The sequence below is a fragment of the Accipiter gentilis genome, chromosome 24 (genome assembly GCF_929443795.1).
Source record: "Accipiter gentilis chromosome 24, bAccGen1.1, whole genome shotgun sequence".
Lineage (NCBI taxonomy): Eukaryota > Metazoa > Chordata > Aves > Accipitriformes > Accipitridae > Astur > Astur gentilis.
This window is the reverse complement of record NC_064903.1, coordinates 9,589,564-9,611,475: the sequence shown is the minus strand read 5'-3', so window position 1 is coordinate 9,611,475 and position 21,912 is coordinate 9,589,564. Positions and strand designations below refer to the sequence as shown.

The window sequence follows — 21,912 nt, the reverse complement described above, 5'->3', positions numbered from 1 at the left end:
AGCTCTTGGCCATCTTGTATTGGCAGTGCCTGTTGCTCACACAACTTATCGAGATTGTTTCCGAGCGCGTGATCCTTTCACTTGCTGAACATAACCTTGGGCAGTTATTTAACACGTTACAGCTTTCCAGCCAACAGTTCTTCTTAGGTAAAAAGATACTGCTCTTGCAAAAAACTATGGAGTACAGGACAAGCATTGGTCCTGTTTGGGGTTGGCTGGTTGGTTGTTTTCAGAAAAGATTTCTCAGCTCTCAGACTCTGGCTTTTGAATAAGACCTCTCTGTTTGGAAAGAAATGGTGCTCGTTTTAATAAGTGAACAAAGAAAATTGTGTTTTCTATGGCTATTAAGGATGCTAAGTAAAATATGGCAAAATACTGTAAAATTGATAAATAACAGGATTAATCCCAGCCAGTCAGGCCTGGGTTCAATGCCCAGCCTGGAGGGAAGTATTTGAGGAACTAGGATCCATTTTGGCAAGCCTCAGCCTGTGGCCATAACAACAGCCTTGATGCCCTTAGAATTGCCTCTTTTCTGCAGAATCCCACAGCTCACCTTTTCGAAATAAGACAGAAGCACAATAATAAGGTAATCTGCAATTCGCTTAGGGTAGGCCTCACCTAGGAAGATAAAACGCTGCCCTGAAGAAGCCAGTGAAAGTTTCGTCGTTGATTCCAGAGCAGCCAGGGATTCCCCCAGGTCAGCTATAGTAAATATGCCTAAAGAAAGGGCTCATAACTTAATCACTGAAGACCAAAATTGCAACCCTGAAATCCCCTGCTTAGCCATTACCCTTCACTGAAAATGAGCGATCTCTGCAAGGGAGCTGCTTTTTTGTTAAATGCTCACGCGCTGCCTGGAATCAGGCTTCTGCATACACCCTTGTCGTACAACCTGTCCTTGTAGTGACACTGTCGAGCATCCCAGCACTTACCTTACAGCTTTGCCTGATCTGTCCAGAGCATCATGCTTGGCAGCATGGGGACACTGGGCACCAGGCCGCCAGAGTGAAATCCAGACCTCGTGCAGCTTGAGCCAGTAGGTTCAAAGAAAGAAAATGTTGCCACAATTCTGTTGTGGACTAACCAATTGATAGAAGTACTTGGTTCAATTTTATTTCCATCTGAGACCGTATCCCACTTTACAGAGAACACAAACCACTATCTGGCAAGCAGATCCCCTTGACAACTAAATTCCTTCTGCATGGAACAGGCAGGACTCCTATGCACCCTACTCATGTCTTCTTCCTTTTGGGGAAGTCCTTTGGTCTAGTTTTATGAAATGAACAAAGCAAATGACAGTCCTTAGGACTTTTGCCACTTGTCAGACACTTCAGATGTCTGGCAAGAGTCATGAATGACATGGTTTGTCCAAAACTTCTAGGCAAATGACTAGTGTGCACTGCAGGTGCTGCATAGAAAACTGACATGGACCTACCACGCAGTCGTCACCTGAGCGTGTTGTCGTCAGTAGGTCCGGTACATCCACAGAAAGTGGGAATCCCTGTGGCCCCCATACATTCCATACACGCATATTTTAGGCAAAAAAAACTCCGGGCAGATAGATGGGAGCCCTTACACATACCTTCAGGGGAGTGTTCCAGACATTGCATACTGGGCAGACAGCGGCACCTCCTTGCAGGTGGAGCTTAATTCATGCATGATGAATGTGTGTCTCCACTGAGCTTGCTCATTTCAGGTGACTCCTTCTTAGCATGTTGGCTCTTTCAGATCCCATGCTGGTGCCCTAATGCTGGGTTTGAGCCCTGGCACCTCAGGCAGGGTTGTAGATTTGATCTGGGCAGCCCAACAAACCCAAACAACAGGTGTCGATACGCCTCCCCTTAGACACCCAAACCTTTTGAGACCTGGCCCTCAGAGTCTGTAGAATTCAGGGTACTGACACCCAGACAAGTTTATTATTTTCGTGCTTCTTTTTTTTCAATAGACAAAAATACATTGAAGTAATTTTAAATAATACAGAAGGCAAAATCATTAGAAAACCAATAAACTTCCAACCAATCCAAACTGAAGTAACGCAAATACCGCTCAGGGGAGCAGGCCCGTTGTTAGAGCAGTCACAGGAAAGCTAGAGGCTTCAGCAAAGGTGAAAACAATTTTTTTTTCTTTGTTGATGAACTAATATTCCTGATATTTATTAACTCGAGTTACAAATACGGATTTGGCCTACAAGTTAACTGCAAGTCGAAGATGGTTGCCGCCGTGTGGAAAACTTTCAGGAAAGTGAGGCCAGGTTCTGGCTCCACTTGTATGTATTGGGCCGCAGTAATTAAGTTTAACTTAAATAACTTTCTTCTTAATTTTATAGAGCATAGTTTACTAATATTCCTATTTTAGGTAGGATTAAAAAAATTAGACATTTTGTTAGAAACGGTACCACGTCTTCTGTGTCTCTCATCCATTGAGTCGGTGTACCGGGACAGGGTTTCTGGCATCTCCACTGTATCGGGACAGGAGTGACGGTCATACTGATGCAGCAAGGTAACGAAATGAAATTCTGCCAGCAATTATTTGTGGACCCAGTGTGCTCTCCTAGCTGCCTGCAGCTTGTTCTTCCCAGTCCTTTCTGCACAGTCCAAGAGGAGGTCTGAATAGGTTCTCAGCTTTCAGTTGATGGTCTGTCAAAATTAATATTCAGGGATGGCAGCTTGTAACAAGCACATTTGTAGTCATATGAGAAGTGCATGGTTTTATGGGAGCTCTCTGTTCAGAATTGTCTCTGTCTTCAAAAATACATGTACATAGCACAAAGGGCGAAAATGAAACGACTCTACTGTTTCCTTCTTGGTAACCTGGGTTCACCTGTGTGAGATGAGTTTAACCCTTTTATGAGTGTTACGAGTGCTGAATATCCTATCGGAATGGCATAAAGACACAGGAAACTACAGTTTTTAGGAGTAACTCAAATCTTTCCACTTCAGGCCTCGGGGTCTCTTTTGAGTGATTTGTACACCTCGATTTGGACCAAAAAAAAACCCCAACAACCCAAACAAACAAACAAACCCCACATTAATTGCCCGTACCTTTCTGAGCTAGCCTACTTCTGTACTAAATGAACCTGGAGCTCTACAAAGAAGGCGCCAAACATGCGAAGCAGCTTTTCGCGTGTTCTTCTACTCGCCATAGGCAGCATGATTTTCGCTTTCATGCACAGAAGAAGAGCAAAAAAAAAAAATCCTTGGATGTGTGAGGTTTCCAGTTTCTGAAGAGAAGAAAGTGTTACTTCCCCTTTAAGCCTGGAGCCGTTCGTGTGTGTGAGAGCGTGTGTGTATGTGTGCGTGAGTGTGTGTGTGTGTGTCTCCTCCTCTTTGAGTGACACAGCACTTAGATATGCCTATCAGTAACTTAAACCCCACAAACTCCACCTTCTAAGTGAGGAAGCTGTGGGTTGATGGAAATGTAGTGAGCAGATTGAGACAGACAGTGAATCATTAGCAAACTGCAACGCCAGGATGAACTTGTCTGGAACCTAAAAGGAGAAAACAGTCTGCGAGTCCTTTGCGGTGCTGGGTTTTGCTAAATACAGCCAAAGTGGATCTAAAAGCCGGCTGATCCCCAGTCCAAGATGCTGCTGGTTTCCCAGCGGGTAGAAGCACCACGCATGGAGCCACATATTCCAGTAAGTAGCATTTGAAATCGATACGGACTGGAAAAGTAGGAGTTGATTTAAAAGGACTTAAACACCCTCGGAATAGTTGCTCGCCCAGACGCGGCGCGGCTGCAGCCGGAGCCGCTCTCGGCCGGGGCTGGAGGAAAAGTTTGCAGAGGCGGCTGAAGAAAGCGCCCACCTTGGGCTGGCTCAAGAAAGCGCCCACCTTGGGCTGGCTCAAGAAAGCGCCCACCTTGGGCTGGCTCAAGAAAGCGCCCACCTTGGGCTGGCTCAAGAAAGCGCCCACCTTGGGCTGGCTCTGCCCGCCTCGCTGGGCTGCGCGGGGGCTGCGCCGGGGCTCGGGAAGAGAAGAAGCCAGAAACTTGGCGGACAAATTTCGCCCTCCTCTCCGCCGAGAGCCGGTGTCAGTCCGGGGAGAGGGAGGGACGGAGGGGGTCCGTGGGCTTTAAGATGGTGGTGAACAAGGTGATCCCCGGGGCGGGGCGGTCTCCGGCGCGGCGCCGGGGCAGCCGGTGCGCGGCGGCGGCGGCGGCGGCGAGGCCGGCTCCGGGGCGGGCAGCGCCCGGGGCCGGCGGGGAGAGGGGGCGGCCGCGCCGGCGAGCCCCGTCCGCGGGGCCACGCTCCGTGGCTTTTCGTGTCATCGCTCGTGCGGCGACGCGCGGGGAAGAGGCGGTGGACGCTGCCGGTCTCGGCCGGGCTGAAACGCCGGCGGCCCCGGGGGGGGGGGGGGAGCGGGACGAGGGAAGTGCCGGTGCGCCCGGAGCGGCGAGCTCCGGGTATCCCTGTGTAAACACGGCCGTGCGGGCAGGCTGGCTCAGCCCGGCGCCGGGGGAATTTTCATTTGAACTTGGACCAAACGGGCAGGGAAGGACAGAGCCGTCATCGCGAGGGGACTCCTCCGGGAAGGTGTCACGCGTGGAGGGGGCTAGTCCTGCTCTCTCTCATGATGATTATGATTTTATTTTTTTTGAAAGAACTCCCGGTATTTGCGTCGGCAGCGGCGTGCCTGGTTATTTGGGGAGCCTGAAGCGCACGTTCCATAGGCAGGCTTTTGAACAAAAGGCTCCGCCGAGCCCAGAAGGGAGCCCTCGGTTATTCCTGAAAAGAGTGCGGAGCCCGACATTCCGCCTCCTTTTTGGCGAGGGTGCGTGCGTGCGGCTCTCCAAACGGCGATAGCCCCAAAGTGAGGGAGACGGTGCAAACGCGGCGCGTTCGCCACTCTCGCCGAGGCTGTGCGTGTATTTGAAAGAAAACGCGTGCTGACTCACGATTTAAACTGTTTTGGTTTCTCATCCTGTGATTAAGATCGCGCTTTAGAGCAACTGCAGGGTAAACAAGGCGCTCGCTGACTCGGTCCCACGTCTCCTTCCAGGGCAGGGGCTGCCCCTCTCCCCCGGTCGGTAGGCGAGCCCTCCTCCCGGGCCCTCCGCCGCCGCCTTCCCCGGCCTGTTGCTCGGCCCGGGGGAGCGGCGGGGCCGAGGGCACCGCGGCTTTTGTTCGGCTTTGGCTGGCGGGGGGTTGTCACCAGGGTGACTCGGAGGGATCCCGGGGAGAACGGCCGTTTCTTGGAAGAAAACGGGCTTTGCTTTCCTTTCACACCGCCCGCCCCTCCCTCTCCTCCTCCTCCCCCCCCCCCCCCCCCGGGACAATAAATTAAAAGGCCGCTTTTGTTTTCCACGGTGCTCCCGGCAGGGTGGCGGGGAGCGGGGCGGGGGGAGGCGGCGGCGGCGGCGGAGCCCGGGGCTGGGGAGCGGGGGCCGGGCGGCGCCGCCGCGGAGCCGCGGCCGGTGCCCGCCGCGATCGGCCGGGCAGTTTCCCCGGTGCAGCGCGATCGCCTCGCCTCTTCCCGTCGGAAGCAGAAGAGCCTGTCGGGCACCGGCCGCTTGCGGGGAGCCTCCTGGCACGGGCGTTGCACGAAGAGCCTGCCTCCTCCTCCTCCTCCTCCTCCTCCACCGGAGGGGGGGGGGGGGGGACCGGGGACACGGGGACCCCGCAGTCCCTCCCCCGGCCCGCCAGCGGGGAGATTAACTGCGTCTGGCCCCTTCCCCGCGCCGGGGGCGGAGGCGCCGGGCTCCCCCCGCTGCCGTGCGGCCGCCCCGGTTTGGGAGGGAGGGGAGGAGGGAGGGAAGAAGGGGTGCGGGGGGGGGGAGGGGGGAGGGGTGTGTGGGGGGGTGGAAATACTCCCCCCTGTTATATAACGTGAGTGTTTCCCTGCTTAGCCCTGTAATCCCCGGGTAATGCCTAACGCCCGTGCCCCGGGGAGGGGGGGGGGGCTGCCCCCCCTCCCGGAGCTCCCCCTCTGGGCCGAGCCGATGGGGGGGGGGGAATAAAGCTGCTGATGTGCGAGATGGACCATATGGTGCCTCCAGGAGAGAGGGAGCCGGAACGGCCTTGAACCTGCCGGACCCAGCAGCTGTTTGCTGCCCGCCCCCGGCAGCTGATCGCCCCCCTTACCCCGGCGCGGCGGCAGGCGCACCGGCCTCCCCCGGAGAAGCGGGGGCTTTGCGCCCCCCTCGGCGCCGGTAGCGGCTTTTCCCCGCCACCCCCGAAGCGGGCTACCCGCCGGCACGTAATTTTTTGTGTGTATTACCGTGCGAGAAGCTTAAGTAGAATAACAGCGGGGGTGGGAGGCAGTGCTATGCGGTGGGGGTGCCAGGGGCCCGGGAGACAAACACCCGCGGCGGTGGGAGAAGGTCCCTGGCACCGGGGGGGGGCTGCTTGCCCACGGCCGAGCTCCCTCCCGAGTTAAAGGCAGAGCGAGAGCAGTTTGAGTGAAGTTAGACGCTAGCGCCTAAAAAAGCAGCGATCTAGTTCTGGCACTGACCATTTTCAGTTCTCTCTCCCTGCCATATGTTTGGGGGGGGGGGGGGGGAGCAATTTGGGAAAGATGCTCTCAGCTGAAGGGAGGAGGTGGGCTGAGGGAGCGAGATACGAGGAAATTCCATGTTAGGAAAGCATTAGCAAGGGGTGACTTCTAATGTTTTCCTGCCACTGACGTTGACAGTGACACACATGTGTGGGTTGAAATTGGAACGTCACTGAGTTTTTAAACTCAACCAGGAAATAGTCTGTTGCTCAGGGATAAAAAACAAATAGTATATATTGTAAAGCAGGTAACATGCAGTTAACAGCTCCTCTCGAAGTGAGTGAAAAGCTGTTTAAGGTTTAGAATTGAGCAGCTCAAATTTATTTTAGCTTCTTATTTTCAGAGGGTTTTTTTTTTTAACTTGAGGTTTTTCATCTCTATTTTTAATCCTTTTAACTAATACTTCAGAATCAGAAAAGCAAATATTGACAGGGCTTCACTTTTAGTCCCTTGGAACTAAGTAGTTCAAACCTGCAAAGTCTCTTGGACTTTTTTTAAAGCCAAGGTAGTTGTTAAAGGGTTGGGGGGGGATTAGTAATTACAGGAGGCAGCTACATTTCTTTAAATTCTTTTGTATGGCTTCCTGTTACACAGGTAGAAGTGTTTTATAAATACAGTGTGTTTGGGTTTGGGTTTTTACTGACCTGGTTACAAATGTTACAATGTGGTAGTAACCAGAGATTTAAAATGGGATTAAGGAGCTATCGTGCTAGATGCTTTCCGAACATACAGGAAGATTTACTGCAAGAGTTCATGATCCAAGGTGTCAGGCTGACACTCTTGCCCTGACCTAAATGGTCGCTAACCTGCCAGGATGCAACTGTAGGACAAGGATCGACCTAGGAACTGGTTTCATGAGAGAGACAAAAGTTCGGAAGGCAGAAGGTAACACAAGGGCAAGGGTAACAGTAAGTAAAATCCCTGAGTCGTCCTGTAGGTTAAGTAGGGTGCAACTCACTGGTTCCCAGTCATTTAATCAATAAAATGTTCTATGTTACTTGCTACTCTGATGAAAGTTGCCTTAAAATAACTTTTATGAGTACGTAGCTATGGGAAAGTGAAGTAAATCTTGCAGAAGCTGTGACAAATGGATTTATCCAAACTGGGGGATGGAGTAGTAGAAAGCTGTCGGAGCTCCTTCAGTAGGGAAACAGGCAGGATCCCCAGGTTTTCGTTGTCCCCCCCATGCTGGCTGGTTCCTGGTGCCGGCATTTTTCAACATTTAGGCAAAGGTGACTATAAGTTACGATTCATTAGTAATCGGTATGGTCTCCAAATAAAGATAGCTACATCCATTTAAATGATGCTGGCGCCTCTCCAAGGAACCTTCTTTATATCTGACACATTTGCCACTCACTTCTTTAAGGAACAATTAATACTGTACACTGCTATTTTTTCCTCTCTGGGAAGAGCAGTAGTGTAACTCATTACGAAGGCTTTCTACCTGATGTTCCAGTTTGACTTGCTATGTTAAAAAAAAAAAAAAAAAAAAAAAAAAAAAAAAAGTATTTTGAACTGAAGGAAGCAGAAGACACGCCAAGGCTTTGCGTTGAACTGTTTTATATCAATATTGATTTTTTTAAGGGGGTTTGTGTTATAAAGAGGGAGCTTTTATCCCCCTGAGCTCTTTGGCAATTATCTTCCTGCCATAAATGTTGATACGCACATAATGGATGTAACTAAAAAATCTCCTTATCCCAGCAGAAAAGGCTGACTGTTTGTTGGAGCAGAGAGAATGCTGAGAGTGTGAATAGACAAACCCATATGTCGCTGGTGAGAGAGATAAATGATGGACGAACAGGAGTTGGTTACTATGGATCAGCACAATAAACCAATTCCCATCATACACCTCTCTTAATAATATACCAGTTTCAATGCCATTGACGGGTAACCTAGGTAGCACCAGTCAACTGTAAGTTTTTCAACTGTTCTTTTATACATCTCAAAGAACAGTTGGGACTGTTCTAATTTTTTCAGATGTTGAGTGCTAAAATTATGCAGAACTTCCTTCCTTGGCAGTAATTTTGAAGGGGAACTTTAGAGCATTGCTGAAAAATGCCAAATGTGCACGATACCGTTGTGTACTCATAGTAAGTTTTGTTTTGTGCACCCGTAAAAGGGGTGCACTCGAAAAGGCAATTACTTAACAAATATGTGAAGAAACTGTTTAGGCATTTAGTACTACCCTCATTAGTGTCGTTTCAGATTGGACTGGGTATTGGAAGATACTGGAGTATTGTTTTAAGTGAAAATAGCAAAAGAACAATGCTGTTTTATATTCCAAAAAAAAAAACCAACAAAAAAAAGCCCAAACAAAAACCCCAAACCAGCCCTGCAGAATAGGCAGTGATCAATAACACAGTTTTAACTTTCTGCAACCCATTTCAGGGCTGCCAGCAGCTGAAGGGAAACTTTGCAAAACAGTCTGTGCTTGCATCACGTCTCCTTCCCGTGTTCTTTATTATTACTGCTAGCACTTTGCGCAGAAAATTGAAGTCTTTGTCAGTTAAAGGTTTCACTTTATGTCCTTGTCTTCTGGTAGAAATTTTTCATTGCAGTTGCTATGGACTGGCCTGTTAGCTCTGTTCAAAATGAAAGTATATCTCAGGGTGACAGCGTAAGCAGGGCTCGTGGCTCTTGGGTTACGACTCCATCGTTTTCGAAGTCACCAGTTGCGCTACCAGAGTGTGATGCAGTCAGAGAGGGATGACTAGCAAGTGCAAATGAGCTGTGAAGAGCCTTTATTCCTCTTGGGAAGCCTCCTCACTGATAATAATTTTCATTTTTTACATGGAAGAAAACGTATTACTACGTCATTGCTTTCCTTCAAGAGGAATATACTTCGTTTGTGCAGCACTTGCTTGCAAAGTTGCAGTAGCTCTTTTTAGAGCTGTTTCCTTGGCTGCGCGTCTCAGAAGAACGGAAAGGTTCTGCTGGGCTGGGCCCTGATAAGAGAAAGACTGGTGTACTCTCCTACCGCCCCACCTAGCAGTCCTTTTTCATTCTGGAGTAGATAAGACTCAGATTTGATCCTAGAATTAAGGGCTCAAGGATCAGGCCCTTGAGGAGGGAGGGGGGATTGTTCTCTGCCCCCCACCCTGCTCACTCTCGCCTGTTGGAGGAAGCGAACTGGAAACGAAGCAGGGCGAAGGATACTGTCTCTGCAGGCTGAATTTTAGCTGGCCCTTCGCTCCTGCGGAGCAGCAGTTGTGCCCGAAGGGTAGAGAGCAGGGGAAAGAGTTGTGGGTCCCCTTCCTCCCCTCCCTACCACGCGGCCCAGCCAGCTGGACTGGCTGGGGGGGACGTAGGCTGTGCCCAGGGACCGCGCGGCCGGTGGCTGGTTCCGTGGGGCCAGTGGAGTGCCAGCGGGGCCCAGGCGTGGGAGATGCGGGGGGATGCGGGATTTCATACGGCCCTTTACTCCCAGAGCTGCCTCATCGCTACAATGAGCCATTGATAAGCGCTGACCTGATTAAAGGGCTGCTGCTCACGGGAGGCTGGGGCGCGCCCCGGGCTTCGAGCAGGGGCTCTGCCGGACTGACCAAAAGTGTTCTTTGGGAGTGGGTGGACAGGCCGAGGAGAGGGAGACCAGAATTCATCGTCGTACCCTGTCCAAAGGGAGGCGTTGTGTTATGACTTGTTGAAAACTGCTCTGCTTTTCCCTGCAAGGACTTGGCAGTTTTATTGATAAAGAAGTGTTACATAAGTACCCCATCAGGCATGTCCTAATTTGTTAATAATTGATGATCTGGGTAGTACAGAAATACCGGTGGTGTTAATGCACTCCCGCGCTGATTCGCAGTCTCCGCAAGCCCCCTGTTTTCCTTTTACTTTAATTGCAGTACAGGCTTTTCCCTTTTTTTCTTTTTCTTTTGAATTTACCTGGTGATCCGACCTCAGGTGCCTGTTGTGCTTTCCCATTCAGGCAGGGACAGCTGGGGGCTCAGCCTGTCGCAGACATGATATAGATTACCTCTGCAGGGGAGGGTGTTAACTACGTTATTGTTTCACCCCATGTCAGGCAATCTATTGAGTGGCATCAGCCTTAGCCCAGGGGGAAGCCAGTTTCCTGCACCTTCCACCTTTGGAGGTAAGGTGTAAGTCAAGTAGGATGGACGCGGTGGTACGGCTGCCATTCCTGCGCCAGGATTTGTCAGCGTGGGAAAGCCGGGACGCTTTTTCCTCAGCACAGAGCAAGGACCCTTCAGTTTCTCCCCTTCTGATAACAGGCTGTATTTGCATGGATTTAAAAACCGGCTACTTCTGTCATGCCACAGCTAGAGAGATTGGAAAAAACCCATTTACTTCTGCTGACATGCACAAAAAAGAAATACTTTCTGGATATCATCAACATGGTCTGGCTGCCTCTTTTGTCTTGCGTTGTTTGGCTTGTGCGTTTCTGTGGAAGTTTCTTTTTCTCTAGAATTAAGTGTCTCAGAACTCCAGGTAGGTTCGAGAGTTACACCTACCCAAGATATACCTATTTATTGTTTCCAGAATAACACAGCGCATTTACTCTGTTGTGGGCAATGAAATGCATTACCTGCATTAAAATCAGAAGCAGCAAGGTAACTTTCTAGTTATGTTGTGAAATATAATGCCATTGTTCACTTTTATTAACGTCTTGAGGTTGATTATACGGCGGTTCGAAGTCTGTTCTGCTGAGCAAAAGGCTGTCTTTAATTTCAAGTGGTTGATCCTGATCAGGCAGTTAGAGCGGCTGCAGCAACAATTGCTTGGAGCTCTAAATCACATTTGTCACAAGATCTGCCTGGTAGTATTGGCTGCTTCAAGACTTGCTCCGACTTTTCAGCGTTACCCTTTGGTTGGACTGCAGCGGTGAGGGACTTGCCAATCTTGCCTTTTCTTTGTGCCTAATTCTGAAAGACTGGCAAGCTTTATGCTACGTTTTTCTGAAGAGGGCCCAGCTTTACTAAGCTGCCTGTCTGTCAGGGATTAATTTAACCTCTAATTACTACATTTTCTTCACAGTTTGCTGCACATGAGCATGTTATAACAAAAGCACAAAGAAGTATGTCATTTTATTTAGCCACTACTCTGAAATTAATTTAGGGGGTATAGAGTCAGATCTGACACACTTGGTGTTAAAATAATTGTGCTGGCATTAGAATTAAAGTACATAATCTTGTTGTTTCTAATGATACAACAGTACTAGTGTAAATAGAGTTGTTAACTCGTTAGTCATAGCCACAGTAATAGAAATGATATCTAGTTACAGAGAAATACTCAAATAAGCATGGCAGCAAAAGTTTCCCCAAAATAATGCATGGTTTGTACTTGATTCCCGTCCACCATTTGGGTTTAGGATTACATGTCTAAGAGTAGTTTGCTTTTTCTAAAAAGGTCTTCCAAATTGCAAGAAACAAACATTTATGATGGCTTGGGTTTCTTCCAGCCTGGATAATGATTTTTGAATATTTTTTTTTTTTTTTTTTTTTTTAACATGCAGCATCTTGGGAGCAGGACAAAAGGCCATATGTCCTCTTCTGCCTGCTCACACTGACATCAGCGATGCCACAGTTCACGTTGCAGAGAGCGGTATATAGTCTTGAAGGAAGGGAGTCCATTTCTGTTACGAAACATAGGATGACTTTCTTCTTTTCCAGTTCTGTGTTCTGTAATATTTACGACAAAGCTTTTTTTTTCCTTTGGGAAGGTTTGGATTGGGAAATGCAGCCTATCTCCAGTTTAGGTAAATGTACTTAAAAGAACTGTTGTTACATGAGAAATTTGCGGTAGCTGTCTCTTCGTTCTGCCCCATGTCCATCACCTCTGAGCAGGCCTGTTGAAATGACTTTGAAAATGTAATTTCTCACATAGGGTTGGATCTGCAGAATCGTTGGTTATGTAGTGATGATTTATTTCTAGTGGAAACAGAAGATTGGTTGTATATTTTTGTGTCATGCATTCGAGTTATAAAGCACGGGTCCAACTCAGTAATTCTCCTTCAGTAAGAACTGTAACAGCATTTGATGGGAAATTTCCCCCAAAGATTCCCCAAGGTCAGATAGGACACAGTTACGGAGTCAAATCTTGTAGTCCCTTTCTCAGAAGGAGAATTAATGTGGCATCGTTATCCAGGCTTGTGACAACAGTGGCACAGGATTGCCAAAAAGACTAATGGAAGGAGATGGATGATTGATTCTCTTTACAGTAGTAGATCAGGTTATTTCTCTGAATTCTTTCTTCAGTTCTCTCAATTCCCAAACTGTAGCCAGTTACTGTAATTATTTACTCTAATTACTTCCAATCTACAAGTAAATTGAACATAAATTAAGATCAACTGATGTAAGGGATGGGATGGTTCAGTGAGCTGACAGCAAGGTATGGAGATGCTTTTGCTGATCAGTACTTCCACGGGATGGCTGTTTGATAGCTGTGTGGAGTGAGTGGTAAGTCCCTGCTCTAATTTTTGTGGATATGAGTTTTCATATAACAATTTGGAGATTTCCGAAGGTGGAAGTCAACCCTGAATAATGCCTACTCTTAATTTCAATGCTGTCAAGATTTATTTTTTTTTCTCAAAGGGTCTGAGTATCTGTAGCCCCGCGGGCCTCCAGAGGTGGAGGCAATTTTTGGAGTAAAATAGTTCCCAGGTTCGTTCTTGTCCATTGCAAAATGGGAATAATGGTGCTTTACCTTAACCTTCACACTAAGCATCCTTAACTAGTTACACATTTTGTAAATTGTAAGTGCTTGTTACTAGCTGAGTTCTTTAGGGACTTTTCACATAGGTGAAAATTACATTCAAAATAAAGGCAGGTACATCTTACTCTGAGACCCCCTCAGTGTGAATGTTATTTTTATTTCTTTGCTTTGGCTATAATGCCAACACAGGTGGATTTTTTTATTATTTTTTTTAATCCTCCTCCCCCCGACATCACATCATAGTATCTTCCGTTCTGCTGAAACTTCAGAATTTGATACAGGGGAAAAGAAAATGTTGAAAGGCAAAACCAGCATCTACTCTCAGGCATGTATTTTGATGTTTCATTCTCTGTCACAGATCTTCATAGGTTAAGTTTTGGGCAAAGGTAAACAAATGAATATTTTACGGAGACATTTGTCATACACAGTTCCACTCACACACAAGAAGCTTCTTGCCTGTACTTTAGTATGTAACACTTAGTATGTAAACATTTTCATTAGTTTAAGAATAATTACACGACACATTTCATGTGGTTATCAGAATAGATACTGAGTATAATTTCATTTTGCTTTGACTAGTTACTTTAACTCTTACTAGGATTTTCACAATTCCAAATTTATATACGGAAGTAATTTCTGAATTCATCTGGTATTTTCAGTAACCCAGTAGATCACGCTGATCGTCAGGTACTTTTAAGGACTTTGCTTTTCCTGTTCCTTCAACTTACTTATTTTCTTAATTAACTGTGTTGATTTAAATAAAGTCACACAGACTGAAAAAAACCCCAAGTATATACAATCTTGCAGTCAGAAATACAGGCAAAAGGTTTTGATCTCTGACTGCCAAATGGTGACTCATTAAAAAGGAATTTGTGTTCCTCCCTTTTCAAAGGGTTACTCACTACCAAGCAGTAAATATCTAGTTTTGATGCTACTGCATTGAAATGCCTGACATTGTTGGTGTATTAAATCCAAACTCTGTAAGATTATTTGATCACAGGCTCCATGAAGTTTTGTTTTGTTGTTTTTCTTGATTAAAAAAACCTGCTGGGGGATTTTCTTGAAGTTTTACCCTGTCAGTTTGAGTACAGTCTAAAATGAAATATGTTTGAATTTTAATAACAGAGGACCCTTTCCATACTTTAAGAAGTGGGTCATTCAAATTATTTTTAAACACACAGGACCGTGCAAGCACTAATTTCTTTCTGCTTTTGCATTGGGTAGCATTAGACAAGGACATTGGAATTTGTCTAAATAAAAAAATAAAATTCTCTGTCTTCTACATCAAGGGTTGGTGCTAAGCATTTTCTAATATTGATTGCATAAAGCTCAAAAAAAAATTGTACTGAAGAGGCACAGTCAAAATCCAGCCAAAAGCCATGCCCTTTTTCTGTTTCCATATTAATCTTGTCTCTCCGAGCCATCTCCTTTGTCCTTCTGTTCTTACCTATTCTACACGTTTGGTGGAAGGGCACAAAGGCACGTTTGAATCCTCCATCTCATCTCCTCTTCTTATTTATGGATTGGTTGGTTTGAACTTTACATAGCATTGGAAGGATGTTTTCTTGGTTGCAGCAACACTTGTGTTTGACTCGAAGCAGAGGGAGAGTGTGTTTGGGCTTTTCAGTCTTCGCGAGAAGTGAATCTTGGTCCCTGATCCCAGAAGGTAGATCAGCCTTAATTTCAAGTGAAAGTGCATCTTCAGATAACTTCCCATGTCAGTTAAAGTTCAATGTTCTTGAATTCCAGAGACATAGATGAGTCAAATCTAAAGTTTAGGGCAAGTGTGAAGGATGTAAGAGAAAATGTAGATGTTTCTTCTGATGCCACTCTCTCCTCCCCTTCAGGGCTCCTACAGTCTGTCAGCTGTAACGGAGTGATTTGATTACTTTGTAGTGTTAAGCTAAAAGAATAAATCTAAGTGCCTTGGGAATGGGGAACCAATCCAACAATCAAAAACAAACAAGTTAATAAATGTGAAGCATTTCTGCACGGTGCTGCTGCAGAAATGCTACTTCCAGAAATGCTTGGGGGCAGCCATGACTATTGGACCAGTCAATTAGGGTAAGTATGTTCACTGTACACACCACCATTAATTGGATGCTGGGGGGTGCGCTTTGTGTTTTGAAGGAGAACTGTGCGTCTTCTGTTGGTCATAAATTATGAAATCTTGAATGTCACAGGCTGAACTGTTTATTGCTCTACCCCTTGATTCCCAGTCACTCTAACATACCTGGAAAAAGCTTGACTTAGGCAGTCTTAATTGCCCTTTCTTTAAAATCGTTCTGGCTCTACATGTCATCTACAAATTCTTTTTTTTCCCCTTGTCAGCTCTTCTCTCCATCTACCCCAGCCCCCCTGCCCTCCCCCCCCCCCCCACCCGCCCCAATCTAGCCAGAAATAGAGCATTTGAGTGACTGTCCACAGAGGCAGTTTGAAATCCAGATTATCCACTCAGACTGGTTTCTGATGCCCACGTGCCAGGCTACTTACAGTCTGGAGTCATTTGTAAGGGCAGCGTGCATAGAAATATTTTGAGCTACGGCAACGGTGTCAAGTGCTGTTGTGTAACAAAACCCCTACTACTCGCCTCCATGGAACTGATTTTGGATGTTGGTACTTGTGCAGATAAGGCGTGGATTAATTACCTGAAGACTTACGCCAGCCTGTAGCTTTAATTTTATCATATCTAAGAAGGGCAGTAATGGCAAACTAGCGGGTAAATGACCGATTTTGGCTGCCCACGAGTCCTCTCTTTGGAACATCTATATTGGTAACTACACGTCTATTATTTCAGGATTTAAAATGCTCGCCCACTTTGCAGCCTTTAGCTAGTCCGGCGAACGCCCCTTTGTTAGCATTCACGCCCGGAACAGAAACAGGTATGGGCCTTTGTACGAGGACTGCAGAAAATGTACCGTGGAGTGCTTTGCCATCTGCTACCCAAAATGTAGTGAAGCAAACTGTTAAACTTCACATAGAGCTTAGGGCTTGATTAACTTAAATTACCCTCCTGTTGTACGTGTTTGCAATGCTGAGGGGATTAGGTGGCCTATATTTTCAAGGAATACACGTTCATTATTAGGAAAGGTTAAGCAATAACATCCAGTGGTCATTTCCTTTTGGAGCGTAGCTCTGGGTCTGTAGCGTAATTTGTTTGTTTATGCATCCTGCTGGATCCCGGCGAGGAGGTGGACCAGCGCTACAGGCGCGAGCGGAGCTGCTCTGCGGCACCGGCTGGCCCGGCTGCGCGGGCTGGTGCTGCCCGAGCCGCTGATGGAGAGCCGGAGACCTCGGGGTGTAGAGGTGAAGAGGTCCAAAGTACGAGGAGACCATGGTAGGGGAGAGAGAGGAGCAGGGACGGGCTGGGGCGGGCTGGGAGGGCAAAGCCGAGGAGACAGAGGCAGAGCTGAGGAAGGCGGGTAGGTACCTGGGGGGACGATGGAGGGACAGCAGGTCCAGGCCCACCTCGGGAGGACTGGGATCCCTCACGTGCCTGGTCCGCCAGGTCCAGCATCTCCTCTTGCTTCCATTCAGGCAGTCAGTGTCTCCCGTGTGCAAACTCGTTCTGCGTTCCTTCAACACCGACTAACAGGCAGCGCTTTTCTTTATCGCCGTTGTCTTTTTTAAGTTTGCGACTCCCGTTTTGTTCCTCGTACTCTTGCGTTCGTAGCTTTGTTGTGATTGCTCTGCTGGAGAAATTGGACTCTCTTAGCAGCAGTGAAGAGATGCTCCAGGGAGCTAACCCTGTGTCACCTCTTCAGAGGCAGGCAGAGCTGCGGCGGCAGGGAGCAGGCACAGTGCCGGGGCTGCGCACCTTTGATTGCCCTGTGATCTTTGGCATGCGTTGCTTTGGTTTATTTTGTTAGCAGGATTTTTCTTTGGGTGAGCTCAGTGCTTGGGCAGCCCGGCTGCTGAACAGCTGACCGAAGCACGCAACTGCTATTCAGCGTGCAGCTGCGGTAGGTGTTGGATGGCTTTCAGACAGGGCTAACACAGGGACAAGAGTCAAGGTATGGCTGCGCTGCTGTCCTTCTTGTGTAAATCCACTGGGTCAGGCAGAAACAGTGAAGACCGCTTTCACCTGGGAAACCTGCTCGTTACTGCCAGCAGGACAGCTAGGGTTGCATGAGCTGAGTTTGAGTGGCAGAAGTTGCTTAAGACATTAAGTAAATAATCTGGCACGTGACGCACATGGAACAGCAAAAAAGCCCGGAGCAGCGTCGCTAGGCTTCCCCGGGCCAGCCTCGTGGGCACGTCTGCGTGAGATCAGTGCACCTTGCTACGCCTGGGAAGCTGGTTCAGAAGATCAGCTGAGCTGCTAATGAACCATCTTCCCAGATCTCCTGCAACAGAAATTTGAGATCTTAAGGTGGCCTTGGATTCTGTCAACCTAAGATGGTAATGTTCTCCTATACAGCTGGCTCTGAAGCCTTGTAGCTTTCTCCATAGTAAGGAGATGTAATTGAGTGTTCAGATGGGGAAGTAAAAGATTCTTTGGTTCTCTCTGAGAGCTTTTTCACACGTAGAAAGAATGAGTCACTCGACATTTCATTATTGAATAGGAGCTGCTTTACAAGTGTGTATGCTCCAAGATGAATGTTGGTGGATGAACTCCCATAGTTTCTTCCATGACCGTGCTGTAAATGGGCTTCAGCCAGTTTGATGTTATTCATTTTGAGGCACTGTGTTGTCTTTTGAAATGGAAGCATCATCCTCCTTATGATCTTCTGAAGGCTAGAAGGCCGATTAACGTGGGAATTCTTGATTAGCTTTAATTCACCTTTACTTCTCCAGGAAAGCATAGTTCCTGAATTGCACAAAGAAAGACTCTTCAAACACGGATCCAAATCAGCGTACTGGAGATCCTGTTGGTAGGTGTGGTGACTATGATTAATATTTACTTGATGCCTTTCATCTTCCAAGTACTTTACACAGAACAAGCATTTCATCTTCACAAAAGATGTACGAGTTAGGTGAAATAAGTTTTACTGTCTCTGCTTTATTAATAAAGGCAGGGAAACCGAAGCAAAGAGATTAAAGTAGTTTGCTCTTGGTTACAAAGAAGGCCAGCACTGAAACTGTGTAATTTCTGGTTTCCATTTCTGTGTCCAGACTAATGTCTCTTCTTTGTAAGTAGAAGCAGCAGGACAAACTTTGGAGTAAGAACATCATAAGAGTTTAGTGAGGCAACTTCGCAGATGTTGCAGCTGCACCTGTGGCACTTCCACTGGTGCCCTGCTGAGTGATGCGCTGTTCTCCTCCCTTGGCACTGCAGGCTCTCATCCAACCTTATGGAGGCATCACCACAGATTGCTGCTTGAGTTGCAGAGCATCCGTAGACCTTTTCTTAGGCTGATACAATGGCTCAGTTTCGTTACTGGTCCGGCTGGACCGTTGGAGACATGAGCATGTGTTGAGACTTCTGAGTTTCTGCTGGAGTGAATATGATGAGGTGCATACGTGATTTTATTCAGCTCAATGACTTCTTGAGAAGTTCCTTTGGAGACGCACTGGAAAGTGCTTAAATTACGTTGTTGAATTTTAAGCATGCAAGTGGTCTTATTAATATGGAAGAATTATTTGTTTACCTTTGGCTCGGATAAGGCTACTCACAGCTCCATTTGAGTATATGCTCAAGTGCATTGCTGAATCGGGGCCCTAGTTAACAGCAAAGGCTGTGTCACCCTGAACTGCAGGCTGGCAGAGAAGTTGTTGGGGGCCCAAAGGTAGTTTTTGGTTTAAAGAGCTTCCTATCAAGATGAGTCAGTGGACAGGGCTTAACATCTGAGAAAGTTCTTATCTGAGAAGGCATCTGACCTTTTGAAAGAGAAACCTCCTTTGTAGATGCGTACGAGTTGTGCGCACCCTCTATCAGATTGTACAGCCAGTTGGCTGTAATGGAAATCCTCACCTGGGGAGACCGCGCTGGCCGAGCCAGGAGCCTCCTCCCTCTGCGTGGGGAAGAGCAATTGCGTTTCAGTTCCTCCAGCCCCCCTTTAATGAAGGAAGAGAAGATGCCCTTGCCTGAAACGGGAATCTGCTCAGAGATGGCGGCTGTAAAAGCCACTTCATTTAGTCTAGATTTGACTATAAATTCAGTCTCCTGTTTCACGTGCAGTAACGATTTTTACACCGCAGTGAGGAATCACTCGGCGAGCGAAGGGAGACAGGAGCGCAGAGCAATGCAGCCCTGCTCTCCTTGTAAGGCCATGGTTCAAAATGTTTAATTAGTTGTTTCGAAACGGTGGCTCTTCTCCTTTGAGGAAGGAATGATGTATCAGCAAAAGCTGACCAAATTGATGTAGCAAATCAATTCTATGGTAATCCGTTTATTTAAACTTTGGTACTTAATTTTATAAGCTCTTCTCAAGTGTTCCTGTGCTCCTGTTCATTAGCTGGTATTCTTTTATGCTATTGCTTGGAGGTTTGTGCTGCAGATAGCAAAATGGCCAGGACATGCCACTCGAAACTGCCTCTAAATGTAATTCAAGCAGGTCTGCAATAATAGTGCTAAAAGAAGAGCTATTTAGCGGCATTATTAATGGGCAAAGAGTTCAGGCAGGATTATGAAAAAGTAAATTTTTATTAAGAGTGGAGGAGCTAGAAGAATGGACTGATTGCCCTGAGTCCTCAGGGCCCTCGAGCAATCAATTTCCCTTTCTAGTATTCAGTTACTTGCTAATTGTATTGATTTTTATCAAATATGTGTACAAATCAATTTTATATTTTAGTGGTCTTAAAAGCTTCCTTCCTTCCTCGCAGGCAGTGCTGCTCTGATCATTCTCATTGTCTTCCTTTATTTTAATGCTTTTATCTTAATGCATATTTTCATAGGACATGCATGTTTTTCTTTAGGACATTTAATCGGGTAGGGATTTTTACCTAGATGCTCAGCGCTGGAGCACATAGGCGTCACTCGGACAAAACCTCTGTGAACTCAATGGAACTGTCTGCTTAAGTAAAAATTGGAGGAAAGGGATGTGTTGTGTTGTAAAATGGGTGGGTGCAAGTGCCCATATAGTGTGACCCCCTGAAGAGCAGGAAGCACTGCTAACGCAGGAGGCGAATTGTGTTGTGCAAAGATTGTGGCTAGAAACAAAGAAGGGGATAAATGCTGAACATGACGCACTCTTGTTGAATAAACATGAAAATGAAGTCGGGGCGACAAAAATTAAACTCTTGAAATAACGCGAGCTGCTTTATCAGTATGGCCTCCATCGTTTCTGGAAACCGAGTCACTCAGGCACTTCAAGTAAAGTGGATGCTGCAGACATTTCTAAGCAGAGTGAATGTATTGAGCTCAGAACAAAATAAAACAACATTCTCCATTTGTGTTTGTTTATGCCCATGGCGATTTAAATTGTTCCTGTCAAACGTACCTATTTTTCTGAGACAACACGTGGTCGCGCTCTCTTTTTAATGTAAGCTACACAGTTTGGAGTTGAGGAGAATCTCTCTGGCTCTGTGTGTAAGCCGAGAAATTGACTCTCATAATTGAAATGTTTGGGGTATGTACAGTACCGCTGGAGATGGTGGGAGAGGCTTTGAACTTTTAACGGTGTGAGCAGTAGTCATGAGAACAAGGAGAGTTAGAGCTCTGCTTTTCCACTTGCCTCTGACTTCATATTACTGTGCAGAGTTTATGGCACTGTGTTTGCTGCTGCTATTGCCAAGGCACTTAAAAAAACCCCAACCAACTCTTATCCTTTTCTTCAGGAGGGAAGAGTTGCATTAGCAAGTGTCCAGGTATACACCCATATCCGGTGAAAATACACTTTACAATAACCTAGTACAGTGGTAAAAACGTAAAGCATTTTATATTTACATTGATCGCTTCGGTCTTTTTGGTTTTGTTCTCCTCCCTGGTTCCGCTGGTGTTTCTTCATTACACAGCGATCCCAGCTGGGAAAGCCAGCCGAAACCGCAGGTTTCTCAGCCTCTCTTGTCTGCCAGTGGCTGCTCCCAGCGGCAGCGGTGCTGCGGTATGAGAAGACATACCCAAGCCCTCCTGCCAGTTCAAATGGCACGCAGGAACCTGGGTGGTGGTTCACCGGGAGCCCCCAGACAACAGCTCGGTGAGAAGCAGGTGTCTTTTGTGCCCCGTAACGCGATTTTGCTGTGCTCCCTAGCTGCCACGGCGGCTTTTCTTGCTATGGGGTGCTTGATAGGTTCAGATCCGGTGTAGGCACCGCAACCATAATCATCGGTATCATGTTTTAGAAGCTGGTTAGGAGGAAACCAGTCTTATTCTCCTTTGATCTCTGTGAGCAGCGAGATTCCTCACTGCATTCCCAGCCAAGCGAGGGGGACGTATTCTGCTCGTGTGAGTAGCCGCCTGCCCCTGGAAGCCGGCCGGCTCCGTAACGCGAAGGGCAGGGGCTGGGTGGGAGGAGAGCCTCTGCTAGTGCTGCCTCTGGCTCGGCATCGTCTTGCAAACCGTGAGCGCGTTTTTGTCATTAGGTTTATACGGCACCTCTTGTACGAGAAATCACAAACTGGATAAGCTGTATGAGGGGTCATTATAACACAGAGAAGATAAATGTACCGGTTCTGCTGGAGGCTGTCCTCAGGCTGTTTGTTATGTGTCTCTAACACTGTCACTACATCACACACTTCCTCGATCTCAGTATTACCCTACAAGCCTGTCTAATGGGATCCTCTGTTGCTGATTCTGGCTTACCCTGACCTACTTCTTTCTTGTGTCCCAGCAAGCTGTCAGGAGCTATCAGAGCACTGGGAGCTGAAA

At 47.1% G+C, this 21,912-nt stretch overlaps 1 protein-coding gene across 4 annotated transcripts in view; it reads left to right on the top strand.

Annotated features, from left to right (window-relative positions):
- Window positions 1-2,230: 2,230 nt before the first annotated feature.
- Window positions 2,231-21,912, top strand: part of MAMLD1 (mastermind like domain containing 1) — an 86,856-nt gene continuing 67,174 nt past the window's right edge. For 2 of the 4 annotated variants that reach the window (XM_049827954.1, XM_049827951.1), the window contains exon 1: window positions 2,232-3,637. In XM_049827954.1, coding sequence (XP_049683911.1) covers window positions 3,584-3,637 — 54 coding nt within the window. In that variant the 5' untranslated portion in view covers window positions 2,232-3,583. Of the gene's footprint in view, window positions 4,094-21,121; window positions 21,242-21,912 lie in introns of those variants that run through there. The other 2 variants (XM_049827952.1, XM_049827955.1) reach the window with 2 other exon arrangements.